The sequence below is a fragment of the Leptomonas pyrrhocoris genome (genome assembly GCF_001293395.1).
Source record: "Leptomonas pyrrhocoris isolate H10 chromosome Unknown, whole genome shotgun sequence".
Classification (NCBI taxonomy): Eukaryota; Euglenozoa; class Kinetoplastea; order Trypanosomatida; family Trypanosomatidae; genus Leptomonas; species Leptomonas pyrrhocoris.
In genome coordinates, this window is record NW_015438361.1 from 814,674 (window position 1) to 829,094 (window position 14,421).

Sequence of the window (14,421 nt, forward strand, 5' to 3'; positions counted from 1 at the left end):
CGGCAGGTGCACCGCCCCTTTTTTGGTGCTTCCGTCAAACATTGAATTTGCGTAATTGTAAATAGAGATGCTCAGCTTTTGCGATGTCGAACACGCACCGCCCCTGCAAAAGAGAAAGGCGACTGCCTGCTCCTCTTTCATTCCGTGGCAACACAACGAAATCAAATAGCTTGGGTCAGAGAATGCAAACAGAAAAGAAAGCCAGCAGCATCCCGCAAACGCCGACACCGGCAACGATAAACAACTTCGCTGTGCAAACGAATAGGCTCGGTGTGCAACAGCACCAGAGATAAATCGAGCACCTCTCACTTCTCAGAATACGATAGCAAGACTTCCAGTCGATTTCATTCCTGCTACAAGCCGTTACAGTGCTTCAGCGAATTCACCAAAAGCGTAGTGTATGAGTGCCTCCAAACCCATCGTCTCGCGCTGCCGCTCTCGCTGGAAGGCCGCATCACCGTAGCCGCCATTCTCCGGGCCGTCACCAAAGCCACTCCGCGACGCCCTCGGTAGCGACGACGCCGTGAAGCTGTCGTGCGAGAATTCGACCTCCTCCTGTAGGTTCTCCTCCAACCCGGACGCCATCGCAGCCCCAGCGCCGCGTCCGGCGTAGCTGCCGGCACCACGCCGATCCCGACTGCCGCTGTTACTGCTATTCAACTTGTTATGCTCAGCACCGCGGCGGTTCAATTGATCTTTAATAAAGTACTCCTCGGACAGCGGAAGAAAGGCGCGGATGGCCAACGGAGTGTTGAAGGTGACGGGTGGGCCACGAAACACACTCGTGGGCGAGGAAGCGGCGGACTGCAGCGGAGACGATGCCGCAGAGACGGAAGCAGGGGATGGCGATGCAGCTGCCGCCGTCACTGCTGTTGGGCTTGCAGCCACTGAGCTGGTGGAGGCACCACCGCCACCTGCGGCTGCTGCTGCTGCTTGACTTACGTACAACACCCCGACCGCACGCGGACACATGTGTGTGCCGGCGGTGTCGACCGACCCTCCACCCAGCTGCAGCCACGCGGAAGATCCCTGCCAGCAGCGGGCGCGGCGGGTGCCGGCGGTTTCGAGAAGCTCACGCGTGACTCCGTTGCGCAGCTGCCGCAGCACCTCCATCGACATCGCTTGTCCCGCAAAAAACGCAGCGGCGGGGGAGGAGGGCGGAGCGGATGTTTGCGTCCCGGCATTTGTGGCGTCCGATGACGGGTATTGGGGTAGCCGTGCGCCCTCTAGCACGGCGACGGAGAACATATCCGCATCCCACGCGTAGGCGAGCTGCAACGCGTCCTCCACCACCGTCTGCGCAGCTGCCGACGACGAGGTTGGCCAGCCAGCGCGGGGCTCCTGCGACGGGTTCCACAACAGCACCACGTTGGCACCCCATAACCGAGTGGTGAAGAGCACGCGCAACACCGGATGATGCGGCAGAGGTCGAAAGCGCTCACGGCAGGTGTGCGTGGCACCGAGCAGCAGCTCTGGTGCTTTGCAGGTGGCCATTACCTCAAGGGCGGCGGCCTCTGTCCCGATGAGCAACAGCACGGAGTGACGAGTGTGCGCAAGACGTAGCAAGTGCTCCTCCGCCGCATTGGACACGGACGACGAGACGGCGCCCGGCTGCGTGCCGGAGCAACACGTGAGACAGCGCGTCAACCCGGAGAGGGGAGAAACATCGAGAATAATCGGCTGCAACGTGACGTCGTTGGCCCGTTTGCGGGTGGGGGAGCTGGCCAAGTTGGCCGACACGCTGCCAACTTCGTTGTCCAGCTTGATGGTGCGCACGGGCACGAGGCACAACGGGGAAAACGGAGCCACAGCAGCGGTGTTTTGGTGTTGGTGGCGCGGCGCAACCTTGCGAATTTCAGCGAAACGACTGACGTCAACTTCGGCACGGTACAGACCATCGGCGCCGACGCCGTTGCCGCTGCCGTTGGGGTTACCTGTCATCCAGTCCAACGCGTCCACCCTCCGATTTGCCGCCGCCATCGCATCCGGGGCGGAGGTGTGGAGAAAGATAAAGAGGGTTTGCTGCAGCTGCACCTCCAGCTGCCGCTCCGCCGCACCGCACTGGCGCTCGAGGCGGTCCAGCTCTTGCTCCTGCTGGTGCACCACGCGCTCCGTCACTGTGGAGTCGACGATCATGTCCGAGGCGGTGTGGCTGTCGGCCACCTCCAGCAGGGAGGCGAGTTGCTGCTGATGCCGCTCGCGAAGGTTGTTCATCACCCCTTCGTTGACCTCCAGCAGCGATGCAAATTGCGCGTTAAACTGAAGAACGAGGTGCGCCACTGCACGCAGGAGCTCCATGTTGCGGCTCACGAGAGTCAAGAGCCACAGGAGAGACGGGGCGGCATCAGTGGAAGATGCGGAGGGGGACGTCAATGCCTGGCCTTCGCCTTCGTCGAGGAGAGAGAGAGGAGAGAGTGCATCGCTGAGAAAGGTGCGTGAGGTGAGTGAAGTAGATGGTGTGAAGAAGGCGGCCTCGCCGGCGTTCTGGGCTGGGCCGCTATAGCTAACTTGCTTCCTTGCGCCGCTCGGTTCGACAAGAAAGGTGTCCCACGACTCTACCAGAGCCACCATGGGATCTTCGTCGCCGGACATCAGCGTGGTTGCGTGTGGGCGTCCGTGGTTTCGAGTGAGAGAAGACAATGTGTTCGACAAGTGGTGCGCTCCACTCGCCGTAATTGACCAAAAGAAAGAAACAATTTCAGGTGGTTTCTGCGCAGAGAAAAAAAAAAGGTATTGATGACGATGATGTGTGTGTGTGTGTGCGCGCGCGTTTGTTGTGCTTTGCACGAAGCCACTGTCATGAAGACAGAGAAAGAAAACGAGTTAAGAGTTATAAATACTTTCCATTGCAAAACAGAAAGGTTTGTGCGCATCAAGTGGCTGCGCGCGACGAAACAGCGCTATTACCTTTCCGTTTTATCGGCGCTACGAAGTCGAACGCTCAACAACAGCTTGTACTTTTGAAATAACAAGCCAATACAACCTTTTGCAGTCGAAGAAACAGGCAACGCATGCAGCTTCAAGTGCATGTAGTTTCGGCGCTAAAAGCTGCTGTTTTTATTTTCACACGAATGCTTTTCTTTTTCTGCCAACAGCGCTGTGTCATCCATCACAACGAATTGTTCGGCGTTAAACCCTCTTGCCTCTCGCTCTCTCACAGAATCGGCTGTGCACATGAGCCACGTTGATCCAAACAACAAAACAACGAAGGAAAGAATTTCGTCTCCCTCACTGACTGAAAGAAAGACAGAAAAAACGATGAAGAGGAAAAGGGGAGAGAAGGAAAAGGCGATGCGAATAGAAACAGAACAAATATGTCTCTGTGTCCAGATGATGTTATTTCACCCTTCCTCCGCAGCTTGTCAGCAACGCGTGCGCATCTTCCGGCTATTTCAACCGTTGCGGTGTCTTGCGTCCATTGCGTTGTCTGCTGACATGAAGAAGAAGAAAAAGAAAACGATAGACTGTCAAATCAGCATGCGATGACCCTTTGCTGCACCCGCCACAGGAGGGCGAGGACGGTCATGCTGCGAGGCGGCTGAGGCACCACCAGCGTTGAACGGCACAAAGGCGCTCTTCACGTCCTCCACGAGTGTTTCGCGGGTGTCGGTCTCCACCTTCTGCGCAAACTTGATCTCGTGCCGCGATGCCTGCTCACGAAAGGCGGCAGCGGACGACGCGTACTGGATCTTCACCTTTGGACTGCACGACGGTGGGCATACGTACACCATCACGTACTCCGCCCGCGACGTCTTGGGTGACGGGTAACGGACGAGCACAAAGCGCGGCTCCGCCTCCGGCAGCACGTCCTTGACGTTCTCCAAATCTCCGTTGAGTTTCCTCACGGTCGTGTCCAGCTGCAGTTGTTCTGACACAATCTTGAAGGTCACAACCTCCACCGTGCCCTTCGCAAATTGCGACAACATCTCGTCCGCCTCCGCCGTCATTTTGATGGCCACGCCCGGGAGTGCGACGGGCTGCGGGGCCACCTCCATCCGTGCAATCGCGGCCTGATTACGCTCACTCTCCGTCATCAAGTCCTCGCGGATCTTTTTGGACTCCGCCTCAAACAGCGAGGGCAGCAGCTCGCTCACAGACGAAATTTGGATCGTGCGCTTCTGCGCGTGTGGCGTAGCCCCGACGACGCGGGACGTGCCGGTGGAGAACAGCATGCGGTCCTTCGCGCTGGCGGCGTTGTCGACGTAGATGACAACGTACTGCGAGCTCGGCGAGGTGCGCACAATCACGTAGGCGCCACTGGGGTTCTTTGTCTCAAGCAGTTTGCGCGTTGCCTTGAGGTCGTCCTCGAGTCCGCCTCCGCTGGACGTCACGGGAGGAGCGAGCAGCTTCAGCATCTCCTTTTCGATCACGATGAGAATGGCGAACGCCGTGGAGCTGCGCTTCCCCGACTCCTCCAGCGCCGACTGCGCATCGGCGGCAATTGAGAAATCGATGCGCAGCATTGTGACTGGGTTCTTCTACAGAAGTGTTCGATGATGCTGAAGGTAGAAATCGGTGAAAAGGAAGAAGAGTGTTGATGACCGCGACTTCCTGGATCGGGAGAGAAAGAGAAATCTAGGCGCACGGCCAAGGAATAAGACACATGAGGAAATCCGCTCGTACGCGAGATAAAGAGTGCTTTTTCGAAAGAGAGAAGTGGGAGGCTAAGAAAAGTTCCGAAAAGATAAATCGTGTACGTTGAGGAATGTTGTCTTTTTGTAGTAATCGAAGAAAGCAAGAACACAGATCATTGCGTGTAGTGACGTCAACAGTATTGCACGCGCCATGGATCAACATCGGATGCTTGAACAACTATATATGTGCTCATTGCTAATCCAAGAGGTGATTTCTTTTTTTTTTTAATTCCTCGGATTGATCTTACGATCACTGCGCAACAAAAGGGGGAGGGGAAGGCACTCATTGGGAAGAAACGTCTTTCGGTCTTTATGCGGCACGAGTTACAGAAAGGAAGCTCGAAACAAGACAAGGCGTGCATGTTCGTACAGCAGCAAACGCTTTTCAACGTATTACCTCAACGCCACCTGCGACAGCGGGAATAGCTGCGCTCGAACACACGGCACGCTTCTGCACGCACAGACACACGTGCTGCTCTCACGATATGGCAGCATTTACAGAAGACCTTCGGCGCGAGCTACATCTACGAGCTGCTGACGCACGTTTGTGATGACGTCGCTAAAAGGGTGTGTAGGTCCGTACTTGTGCACGCAGCTGTCCACCATGCGCTCCAGCACCCGACACAGCGCGCGGTAGGCCTCACGGCGCGACTTGGGCGCGAAGGACGGGCTCATCACCCAGTACCGGACACTGGTGAAGTCCACATTCACAAGGTCAAACGCCGGGACAGCAAACCAGCCTTTTGCGTCCACCGCTTGCAGTTTTGTGACGACACGCAAGGCGATGTGCTGCACCTCCGCCAGTGCACTGCCCAACGACGCGTGCCGGCGCAGCAGCGCACACGCGTTCAGGTCGGCATCACCACCGTATTTGCACCGGCTGTCACGGACGGCGCCGGTTTCTTTCAATGAAGGGGCACCACCCGTCACCTTCATCATGAAGCCCTGAAAAAGACGTTGCACCGTCCACTGCCACTGGCACCACAGCTCATAGATCTCCTGCCGTGTCGCGTGGCTGCTGGCGGGCGGAGCTGCCGTCGTGACACGAGCCACATACTGATAAAAGAGCGCCTGCATCTCAAAACACAGGCGGCGCAGACCGAGCAGGCTGTAACCGTGATTCCACGCCCGCACCAAGATGTCCTTGAACTCCAGCTGCTCGATGTCCAGCGCGGGACGAGCCGGTGGAGCCGCGTTCCACACATCGTTCAGCGTACGACCCTGTGAAGCGTTTTCCAGCTTCTCGAGTGCGGCCAGGCGGCTGATCGGAGAGGCGGCGGCCACACCGAAAATGTTCCACACATCAGCTTTGCTAATGTCCAGCAGGCTTTGCAGCGCGAGGGACGTGGTAGCACCTCCCACCTGTGCGCGGTAGGCGGCAGCTGAAGGAAAGGGAATCACCTCGGTGTGTCCCGCCGTGTCGGACGCTGACGCACGCACCACACTTCCACCCGACAACAGTGCGGCAGCAACGCTTCCAGGTGACGGCGGTTGCTGCTCGTGTTGCAGCCGGGGCGGTGCGGAGGAGGAAGACGCGGTGGGTGGCAGCTTGTTGGCCTCCGTCTCACAGATAAAGCGAGCAGGCCACTGCTCCAAGTGAAAAACACCTGGAAGGTCACGCAGAATGCCCGCCACGTACGCTAAGGAAGGGGCAGCGGCAGTACCCGCATTCATTTTGGTGCCGTTGCCCGCAGACGCCCCGCGGATGGCACCATCTTCCTTCGCCTGTCGCGGGTCCTCTATGTGAAGAAGCATCTCGATCAGTGTCGCCTCCAGCGAGTTCACCCCGTCCTCGATGCAGCGCACCGTTTCTTCGACATCGGCACGCGCGCGCTGCGTGAGGGCCTCTGGCACACCGTCTGCCTGTGTGACGGACTGCGCACGCAGCACGACGTCCTCGAACTCTAACTCCAGCGCCTGGAATCGGCAGTACAACTCCAATGTCGTGACGCGCACCGTTGGCGCCGCTGCTCCTTCGAGAGAGGCAGCGAATGGTGCACCGGAGAGGGCTTCTGCCGTCGAAGCGGGCTGCAGGTAAAACGAAGCCGTGTCAAGGCGAATGACGCGGCACAAGAGGGACAGCGTCTGCTGCAGGGCCGCAGAGCACCACTGATAGGGAAGGGGCACCGACAAGCGCGACACCGCCGTACCGCTCGTGAAAACTTGCGCTGGCGTGGACCGGTGCCCTGTGGTCCTCTGAAAAAATTCTACAGCGGTCATGGGCTGATCGCCATACTCGATGAACCGCCTGAGGGCTTTGCAATCTTCTTGCGTCAGAGGAGACGGGGCGGTGGCGTCCGTAGATTCCTCTTCCTGTGAAAGACTGCGGTGGCGCTTTCTGGTCGACGCAAGACCCTCACTAGAAAGGAGATGCACGTCACTCGGCAGTGGAAAGCTTATGAGGGGCTTTGGAGACTGACTCGCTGCCTCGTCAGCAAATATCTGCTGCATTTTTTTTTCTATTTTGTCTGCTTCTTCCGGTAGATTACATACAAAACACTACAAATAATAATGAATAATAGCGCTGATGAACTCTCCGCCGGTTTACTGCGCTCGCCGCGTATTTTGCACTGTTTGAATTGCACATCAGAAATCGTCGACAAAGCGAGAGAAGGGCAGAAGATTAGCTAAAAAAGAAAAAGCCTTTATACTTTTCTCGAGTTGCTTTTACAAAGTTCGCAGCTGTGAAGAGCGACAAGCTTTTTCCAACGGAAGGCTCCCCACCCTCACCGCAGAAAGGGGGCGCTTTCCACATATATATAACAACCAAAGCATACGTTGCTGACAACCGCCGAACGGTGTTGCAGCATTATTATTATTATTTTGCTCTCATGGCGCAGGTTACACTGCTCTGCGTCAAGATCTACTGCGCGCGAGAGAAAATGAAAGCTATCCAGAGATGTCCGCTAAAAAAGTGTCTCGGACATATTGCGACACATCTTTAGAACTTTCGACACATCTGCCGCTGCACATCTTTCTGGTATTGATTTTCGTTTTTGGTATTACGTGCAGATCGAGAAAGATGTGAAACCGAACGTCATCAAAACAAGCCAAGGCATCAACGCACGCACGCACATCAACGCTCAAAAACCAAGAGTTTTGCAAACCATTATAGTTCGCAAAATGCGGTGTTCTGACGAAGATGTCACGGTGAGGTGTATCGTGCCCGACAACAGCGAAGTAATAAGAGGCGCAGACAACAAAGGGAAACTGAACAGTTCACGCAAGAACCGCCCATCAACGCCAAACACCAAACACCACACGAAACGGTACAGGACGAGACTCCATCAGGAGAGAACTGCCTCCGTTCCCTACGGCTTTATCTGGCGACATTCTTCTCGCCGACACCACTCTCCCTGCCTCTTCGGCTCTGCACACAACGGGCAGTAGTACCACTCCTCTAGTTTTAAGTAGCGCTCCTTAAAATGCAGCCCATACGTCTTGCGGCGCAGCTGCATCGGATTCTTCTTCCGCTTTGGCGTACCACCCTTGTTGCCTAGAAGGACTGGCGTAGCCTGGCCAATAAGGCCGCTGTAGTAACACGTCAGCGATCGCCTCAGCATCCTCCACTTGACCTCTGAGAGGACGACGGGGAGCGTATATCCAAAAGAGGAAAGGAAAACAGAAGACGTGTACCTGCGTGAGAATTGTGTCGAGAGCGGGAATGACGACCGTATACAGTCGTTTTTTAGTGATCAGAGAAATGAAAAGAAGAATAACATGAAGGAGGAGAGCCGATGAAAAAAATCAAAAGAAGATCCCGCTGCATCGCTCTTCGGCACTGATAAGAGAAGTGCGGAAAAATCATCGGGAACGAAAAGGCCGTGTTGGCATCAGCAACGTGCATCCGTCAACGCTCTACAACGGGACAGCTTTGAAATCCCCTGCACGTACAATACAGATCGGAATGCAGTAAATCGTTGTACACTTGACAGTCGGCCGTTGCTTGGAAGTGTTTTCGCCCAGCATTCACACTTCTCACCAAGCATTACCCTTGTTGCGAACGACGAGAGACGATGCCGGCACCGTCGCCCGCGTTGTCTACCGCACCAGCACACACCGAAAAATTCCGAACGAGATTCATCTTCTTTTCGGGGGATACAATTAAATGAGATTTCTTTAATACTTACGGCAGGAATAACGGAGGAACCGCGTCTCCTACGGGGAACGGAAAAAGAGAGACAAACAAACCAGCTACGAGAAACAAACATGAAGCAAAACGTCACCGTGGAAAAACACCACACTGCGTGTAAATGAAGAAGAAAAAAACCCGGCTGTCAGTGCAATGGCGTGGTCGTCGTGAACTACAAAAAGGGAATTCACAACGTAAGACACCTTTTCAGAGCCTGATTTAGGGTAACGCTGCTACGCGTTCTCGTACGCTCACGACTCTCGTGACCGAGAAGGTCAAACATGACACACCGCCTCCAAATACGTGCTCGTTTCCATCTCCCCCATTCCGCGCCCCTTCGTCGCACTCTCGCATCTCGACCTTCACCCTCCATCACACCAACGAATGCACCCGTACGAAATACGCATTGTTTCTCTTCTACGTGGCTATCACGCCTCAGCCATCTTAGTCCGACTTCTTCTGTGCCATGGGTTTCTGGCTTTCATCCAGCTCATCCTTCCTGCACGCGACGGTGCCGCGGTGGTTGAAGTGGACGAAGCCAACGCCGGTGTTCAGCTGGTGGTCATAGCGCATGTACCTCGTCACATCCGACAAGCGCGCCTTGTGGAGTTTATTGCGCTGCACAAACCCGACGATGCCCATCACGGTACCAGCCAGCACCTCTACGGTAATGGGAATCATCATCGTGGTCACCGGCAAGCTAAGGCCCCCGAAGTTTACTGCGGGGACGTAGCTACGACCGTGGTGCAGTGATTGGAGCTGCTCCCGAATCGAGTACGCCATGTACACTGCGTGCACGAGCATGAGCACCCCCAGGTAAAAGATCACACTACCGGCGGTCATCAGTGAGATGTATAAATATTTTTTAAAGATTCTTCCTGACTTTAAGAGGGTAAGAAACAGATCCAGATTGCTGAAATTTTTGGTTGTTGTTGACAGGAAACAGTGCGTCAACACGAGTTAGCCGTGCTAGGAGTCTCACAACGGGAAGAGGGAGGAAAGTGCGAGGAATGCCCAGTGGCGAGAAGCACGTACGTCACCTGGTGCCTTTGTTAGGCGCAAGACACGTTAAACAGTGTCTCTGTTCAGGCGAAGACGATGTAACGCACAGCGCTTCCCACTGACTTGATGAAACAAGATGCCAACGGCTCGTCAGTGGAAATCTACTCCACCGTGAATCACAGCGGCATCGTTGACAAGACGATATAAAAGAGCAGTTCGAGAGGCAATGCGAGCCAGAACCCAGCACCCATAACGCGCTGATCTCATCTCAGGAAGAGTGCTCCTGCTTCTCCTCGTCCGTTCTGTAAAGATTCTCTGTTGTCTCGGCACACAGGCCACGAAAGAGAAGCAATGAAAGCAAGATCAAGTGAGAAAAGAAAAGCTAACGGGGCTCTCGATAGAAAGATAAAAGGCAGAATCCACTGCCTCCCCCCTCCCTCCCTGAGCCAAACAAAACAGATAAAAAGGCGTACAGCAGTGACTCGAACACCAAGAAGTTCTTCGCCGTCTTTTCTCCTTTTCCATCCCACGCCTCATTTGCTGGAAATCTCCAGCTCCTGTAGACGCTGGAGGATGACGGGACGCGACACTTCCTGAATCTCGCCCCCGGTGATCATCTCGTCAATGATCATGAACACCTTGTGGAAGTTGAAGACGAGGTCCAGCTCACAGACGTCCTTGAAGAACATATCCAGCACTTCCACCAGAAGATGAATAAGCTCGACGTATACGAGGTCGTTGTCCTCCTGGTCCAGTCCCAACGTAAAAAAGAGACCGGCGTAGCGGCGATACACGAGTTTGATGTTCTCATACGAGACGAAGTTGGTGGAGCGGGAATCGCGGGTGTTGACGATCGCGTGTACCTCACGCTTGATTCGCTCCTGACCTGCGTCATCTACGGGGATGTAGAACTTCGCGAGGCGAGTCTTGCCCATCCGGTTCTGAAGAAGAACAAAGTGAATCATTGTTGATCCGCTCCTTAAAACAATTTCTGTTTTCTTTTCTTTTTGGTGATGCTCACAAGCAGGCAACAGACGCTAGAAATCAAAATGAAAAGGCCCAGCGCCTAGGCAGATTCAAAGATACGAGAAGGTAAGTGATGAAGTGGCATGGACTGAAGGAGAATAGCTGCCGCTTTCTCAGGAATCTTCGCAAGCACAAGAGAGACAAGAAAAGCAGCGGAGTATATAGGCACAAAGCGCACAGCGGTGAAATGGCTTCTCTCTCGCCTTTCTCCAATTGATACGACACCAGCGCCATGCATTCTTTTAAAACAACGGCCTCGCGTATGAAGGCATCCACAGCGTTGCGGGATCCTTTTTCTTTGAAGTTCCGTTGTTTAACTTTATGATTCCTCAATATATATGTTTAAGTTCAACTGCTGCGAACATAAATTAAAAATCATCGAATAATTGGCAAAAACAAAAACAACCTCGGATGTCTACACAAACACCACACCACGCAGACAGTATACAAAACAATTTCCTTCTGCAAAAAAAAAAACCCAACTTTCATACGATCATAGGAAGGTCACCAAAGCCTTTATCTTCGATATTATTTAAGTAAAAGGCAAATGAAAAGTAACACACTGCCTTCAATTTTGTGCGTTGTGTGTGTGAGTGTGTGTGAAAGCCCAACGTTCCCCCTGCAGACAGTGGAACGGAGAACAAGCGCAATGCGCACAATCCTTTTCTTTTGTTATTCTTGATTGTGTGTCTCGGTTATCCAAATAGTCAGAATCAGGAGAGTCGTCTCGCGTCGTTTAAAACGGAAATGAAAAAAACAATAGTAGCAACAACGGTAATGGCGCTCCACGTTTGCCGCTTCGTTTTCTTTCGCTTGCTGTGGCATCACAGCGCAGAAAGGCTTGTTTTCAGCCCTGTAACCGCCTTGGCAATATTAATAATAAAAAGAAGAACCAGAATAAGAGCTCACTGCTCTGAATTTTTAAAAAAGAAAGAAAAAAAGCCCACGTCAAACTTCTACGACGCCGCAAAAATGCGCATTTTCCATCTCTCTGCATACTCGAGCTTCACGTGTTGTCAATGCCTTCATTTTTGCTTACGGCTTGCAGCGGCCCATGTAACGCGGGAACAAACAGGCGTCCTTCACGCTATCCAGGTTCAACATCCACACGAGCAGCCGCTCCACACCGAGGCCAAAGCCGCCGTGCGGGGCCCCACCGAATCGGCGCTGGTCCGTGTACCAGTAGTAGGTGGAGGGATCGAGGCCTTCGCGCTTGTACGCCTCCATCAGCTCCTCGTAGTTGTGCATACGCATCGAGCCGCCCACGATCTCGCCAATGCCGGGGCCCAGAACATCCACCGACTCCGTCAACGTGTTGTCTTCAGGGTCGCGCTGCATGTAGAACGACTTCATCTGAGCAGGGAAGTGGGTCATGAGGACGAACTCGCCGAGCTTCGCCACCATCGCACGCTCCGGCTGGTCGGTGATGTCCTCACCAAACTCAAAGGGCTTGCCTGTCTCCGTGTTCAGGATGCCGTTCGCGTTACAGAACTTGATCGCGTCGGAGTAGCGCAGACGGCGGAAAGGGCGGTGCGGCGTGAACTTGTAGTTCGCCGGGTCGTGAAGGTTGCCGGCCGGGTTGATCAGCTGCTCGGGGTTCAACATGGCGATTAAGTCACCCGCGCGCTCGACGACGGTGCGGACCACCGTGCAGATCATGTCCTCCAGATGGTTCAACAGGTCCTCAAACGTGCACACGTCGTACTCCGCCTCCATGTGGGTGAACTCGCTCAAATGCCGCTTCGTCTTAGACTTTTCGGCGCGGTAGCTCGGCAGGATGCAGTACACGTTGCCCATCGACGCCGTCGCCGTCTCCAGGTACAGCTGCGAGGACTGCGTCAGGAAGGCCTTCTCGCCATAGTAGAGCACGTCGAAGAGGGTCGAGCCGCCCTCCACCTGCGTCTGCACGAGCGTCGGCGGCGTCACCTCGTAGTACTTGCGGGACCAGAAGTACTCGCGGAAGGCCCGCAGCAGCTCGTGGCGCACCTTCATCACCGAGGGCGCCACCGAGCCGCGCAGGACGATGTGGCGCTGGTCGTACAGCTTATCCACGGAGCTCTCGGCAGTGATGATCGTCTCAATCGCGCCGTCCGACGGGCCCACAACGGCGTACTCGTCGACGTGCAGCTCCATTGGCGGTTGCAGCTCCGACTTCGCCTTCGGCTCGTACTTGAGGGTGCCGCGGATCGCCACGCAGGACTCGCGGTGGAAGGGCTCCGTGGCGCCGTCGAACACGCACTGAATGAAACCCGACCCGTCGCGGAGCACCACGAAGGACATGCGGGACTGGTGACGCACGCGGTGGGCCCAGCCGATGATGTAAAGCGAGGTGCCCTCCTTGTGCGAGGGCAACTCCCCGATCGGGGAGCGGGGGAGGCCCTGCGCGACGACGCGGAAGTCGGCGTTCTGCGGGCACACCTTCACATCCTTCTTCGCAGCCGCCTCTGCCGCCTCCGCCGCCTCCTTCGCCTCCGACGCGGCCGGCGCCGCCGTCTCCGTCACGACGTTCTTGATCAGCTCCGGCACGAGCTTCTTGAGCGCCGCACGCACGTGCTCGACGTCGGCCCAGCGCAACGCGGCAACGCGGCGCATCTGGCCCAGCAGCATATTCTCATTCTTCTCCCACTTCGTCTTGAGTGTCCCTTTGTCCTCCGCAGCGAGGGCCGCAGCGACGGCGTTCTCCACCTCCGCCTCCGACACCTCCACGCCGACGCCGCACTCGGCTGACATGGCCGCGGCATCGACCTCGTCCGCATCGGAGGCGTTCACAAACTTGATGGCGGCGTCCACCTTCTGCGTGCTGTCCAGCTTGCCCTCGAGCACGAAGCTGGCGACGGGGTCGCGGTGGACCGGTTTCTTCACCTTCGTCCACACGCTGAAGAGCATGACCTTGTGGTCGCGCGGCGAGCTCTCGCCCACGTTGTGCTGAGCGAAGAACGCCAGCAGGTCCGCGACGCGCTCCTGCTTGGTGGACAGATCCTTGGCGCCCTTATCGTCCAGCCCGACGATCGACTTCAACTGCGCGACGGCAGCCGCACGCTCCTGCTCGCTCTCCATCCTTCTGGATTTACTCGATAAAAGAGGTTTATTGCTGTGATAAACAGAAGAGCTTCTCCGTGCAACGTGGAGAGCGTTGTGCGCGGTGGTGCTCGAGGAAAGAGGGTAGTGTAGGAGCGGTGCGCGGAGCCCAGGACGAACGCGGCCCACGGTCAAAGGCGGAAGCAAAGGAAAACGAAGCGAAGGAAAAGAGAGCAGGAAAGTGGAGACGGGAGACGAAGACGACAACGACGGCAGCACGGGCGGCAAGCGAGGCGATGCAAAGTACCTCGACGGCTCGCAGTGCTCCGCCGCGCTTGCATTGGCTGGAAGTCGCAGCAGTGAGTGCTGTGCGGAGGACAGCGAGGACAGCGAAGACAGCGAAGACAGCACAAAGTGGCAGGTAGGTGCACTGAACCGCCAACACGGTGCCGACACACGGGACTCTAAAGAGACGACCACGGAACCCAACCGAACCGCCGTACACTCCCTCCACGGCGCTGACGTCGTCACGTCATGAAGTGCAACGATGTTTCTTGGTACCGTGCAAGAAGCGTTGCTTGCGTACACAGCACAAGTCAGGCTCGCTCG

The 14,421-nt window shown here is 55.6% G+C and overlaps 7 protein-coding genes across 10 annotated transcripts; all 7 read right to left on the bottom strand.

Moving 5' to 3' along the window:
• Window positions 1-363: 363 nt before the first annotated feature.
• ABB37_03385 (hypothetical protein) lies at window positions 364-2,795 on the bottom strand (the record flags this gene model as incomplete). The annotated part of the gene is made up of 1 exon (XM_015800709.1): window positions 364-2,795. The coding sequence occupies exon 1, from the start codon at window positions 2,590-2,592 to the stop codon at window positions 364-366; it is 2,229 nt and encodes a 742-aa protein (XP_015660716.1). The 5' UTR covers window positions 2,593-2,795.
• Window positions 2,796-3,467: 672 nt separating this feature from the next.
• ABB37_03386 (putative G-actin binding protein) lies at window positions 3,468-4,639 on the bottom strand (the record flags this gene model as incomplete). The annotated part of the gene is made up of 1 exon (XM_015800710.1): window positions 3,468-4,639. The coding sequence occupies exon 1, from the start codon at window positions 4,461-4,463 to the stop codon at window positions 3,468-3,470; it is 996 nt and encodes a 331-aa protein (XP_015660717.1). The 5' UTR covers window positions 4,464-4,639.
• A 490-nt stretch (window positions 4,640-5,129) lies between these two features.
• On the bottom strand, window positions 5,130-7,205 carry ABB37_03387 (hypothetical protein; the record flags this gene model as incomplete). Its single annotated transcript, XM_015800711.1, has 1 exon — window positions 5,130-7,205. The coding sequence occupies exon 1, from the start codon at window positions 7,083-7,085 to the stop codon at window positions 5,130-5,132; it is 1,956 nt and encodes a 651-aa protein (XP_015660718.1). The 5' UTR covers window positions 7,086-7,205.
• A 740-nt stretch (window positions 7,206-7,945) lies between these two features.
• Window positions 7,946-8,271, bottom strand: ABB37_03388 (hypothetical protein; the record flags this gene model as incomplete). The annotated part of the gene is made up of 1 exon (XM_015800712.1): window positions 7,946-8,271. The coding sequence occupies exon 1, from the start codon at window positions 8,195-8,197 to the stop codon at window positions 7,946-7,948; it is 252 nt and encodes an 83-aa protein (XP_015660719.1). The 5' UTR covers window positions 8,198-8,271.
• Window positions 8,272-9,210: 939 nt separating this feature from the next.
• On the bottom strand, window positions 9,211-9,736 carry ABB37_03389 (hypothetical protein; the record flags this gene model as incomplete). Of its 2 annotated transcripts, none has more annotated exons than XM_015800714.1 (1): window positions 9,211-9,736. In XM_015800714.1, the coding sequence occupies exon 1, from the start codon at window positions 9,607-9,609 to the stop codon at window positions 9,211-9,213; it is 399 nt and encodes a 132-aa protein (XP_015660721.1). In that variant the 5' UTR covers window positions 9,610-9,736. The 2 variants fall into 2 exon arrangements, with proteins under 2 accessions (XP_015660721.1, XP_015660720.1); XM_015800713.1 differs by having other exon boundaries at window positions 9,211-9,680.
• A 565-nt stretch (window positions 9,737-10,301) lies between these two features.
• On the bottom strand, window positions 10,302-10,835 carry ABB37_03390 (putative clathrin coat assembly protein AP17; the record flags this gene model as incomplete). Of its 3 annotated transcripts, none has more annotated exons than XM_015800717.1 (1): window positions 10,302-10,835. In XM_015800717.1, exon 1 carries the CDS (start codon window positions 10,731-10,733, stop codon window positions 10,302-10,304), a length of 432 nt encoding a protein of 143 aa, XP_015660724.1. In that variant the 5' UTR covers window positions 10,734-10,835. The 3 variants fall into 3 exon arrangements, with proteins under 3 accessions (XP_015660724.1, XP_015660723.1, XP_015660722.1); XM_015800716.1 differs by having other exon boundaries at window positions 10,302-10,806; XM_015800715.1 differs by having other exon boundaries at window positions 10,302-10,772.
• Window positions 10,836-11,829: 994 nt separating this feature from the next.
• ABB37_03391 (putative mitochondrial asparaginyl-tRNA synthetase) lies at window positions 11,830-13,943 on the bottom strand (the record flags this gene model as incomplete). Its single annotated transcript, XM_015800718.1, has 1 exon — window positions 11,830-13,943. Exon 1 carries the CDS (start codon window positions 13,849-13,851, stop codon window positions 11,830-11,832), a length of 2,022 nt encoding a protein of 673 aa, XP_015660725.1. The 5' UTR covers window positions 13,852-13,943.
• Window positions 13,944-14,421: the final 478 nt, after the last annotated feature.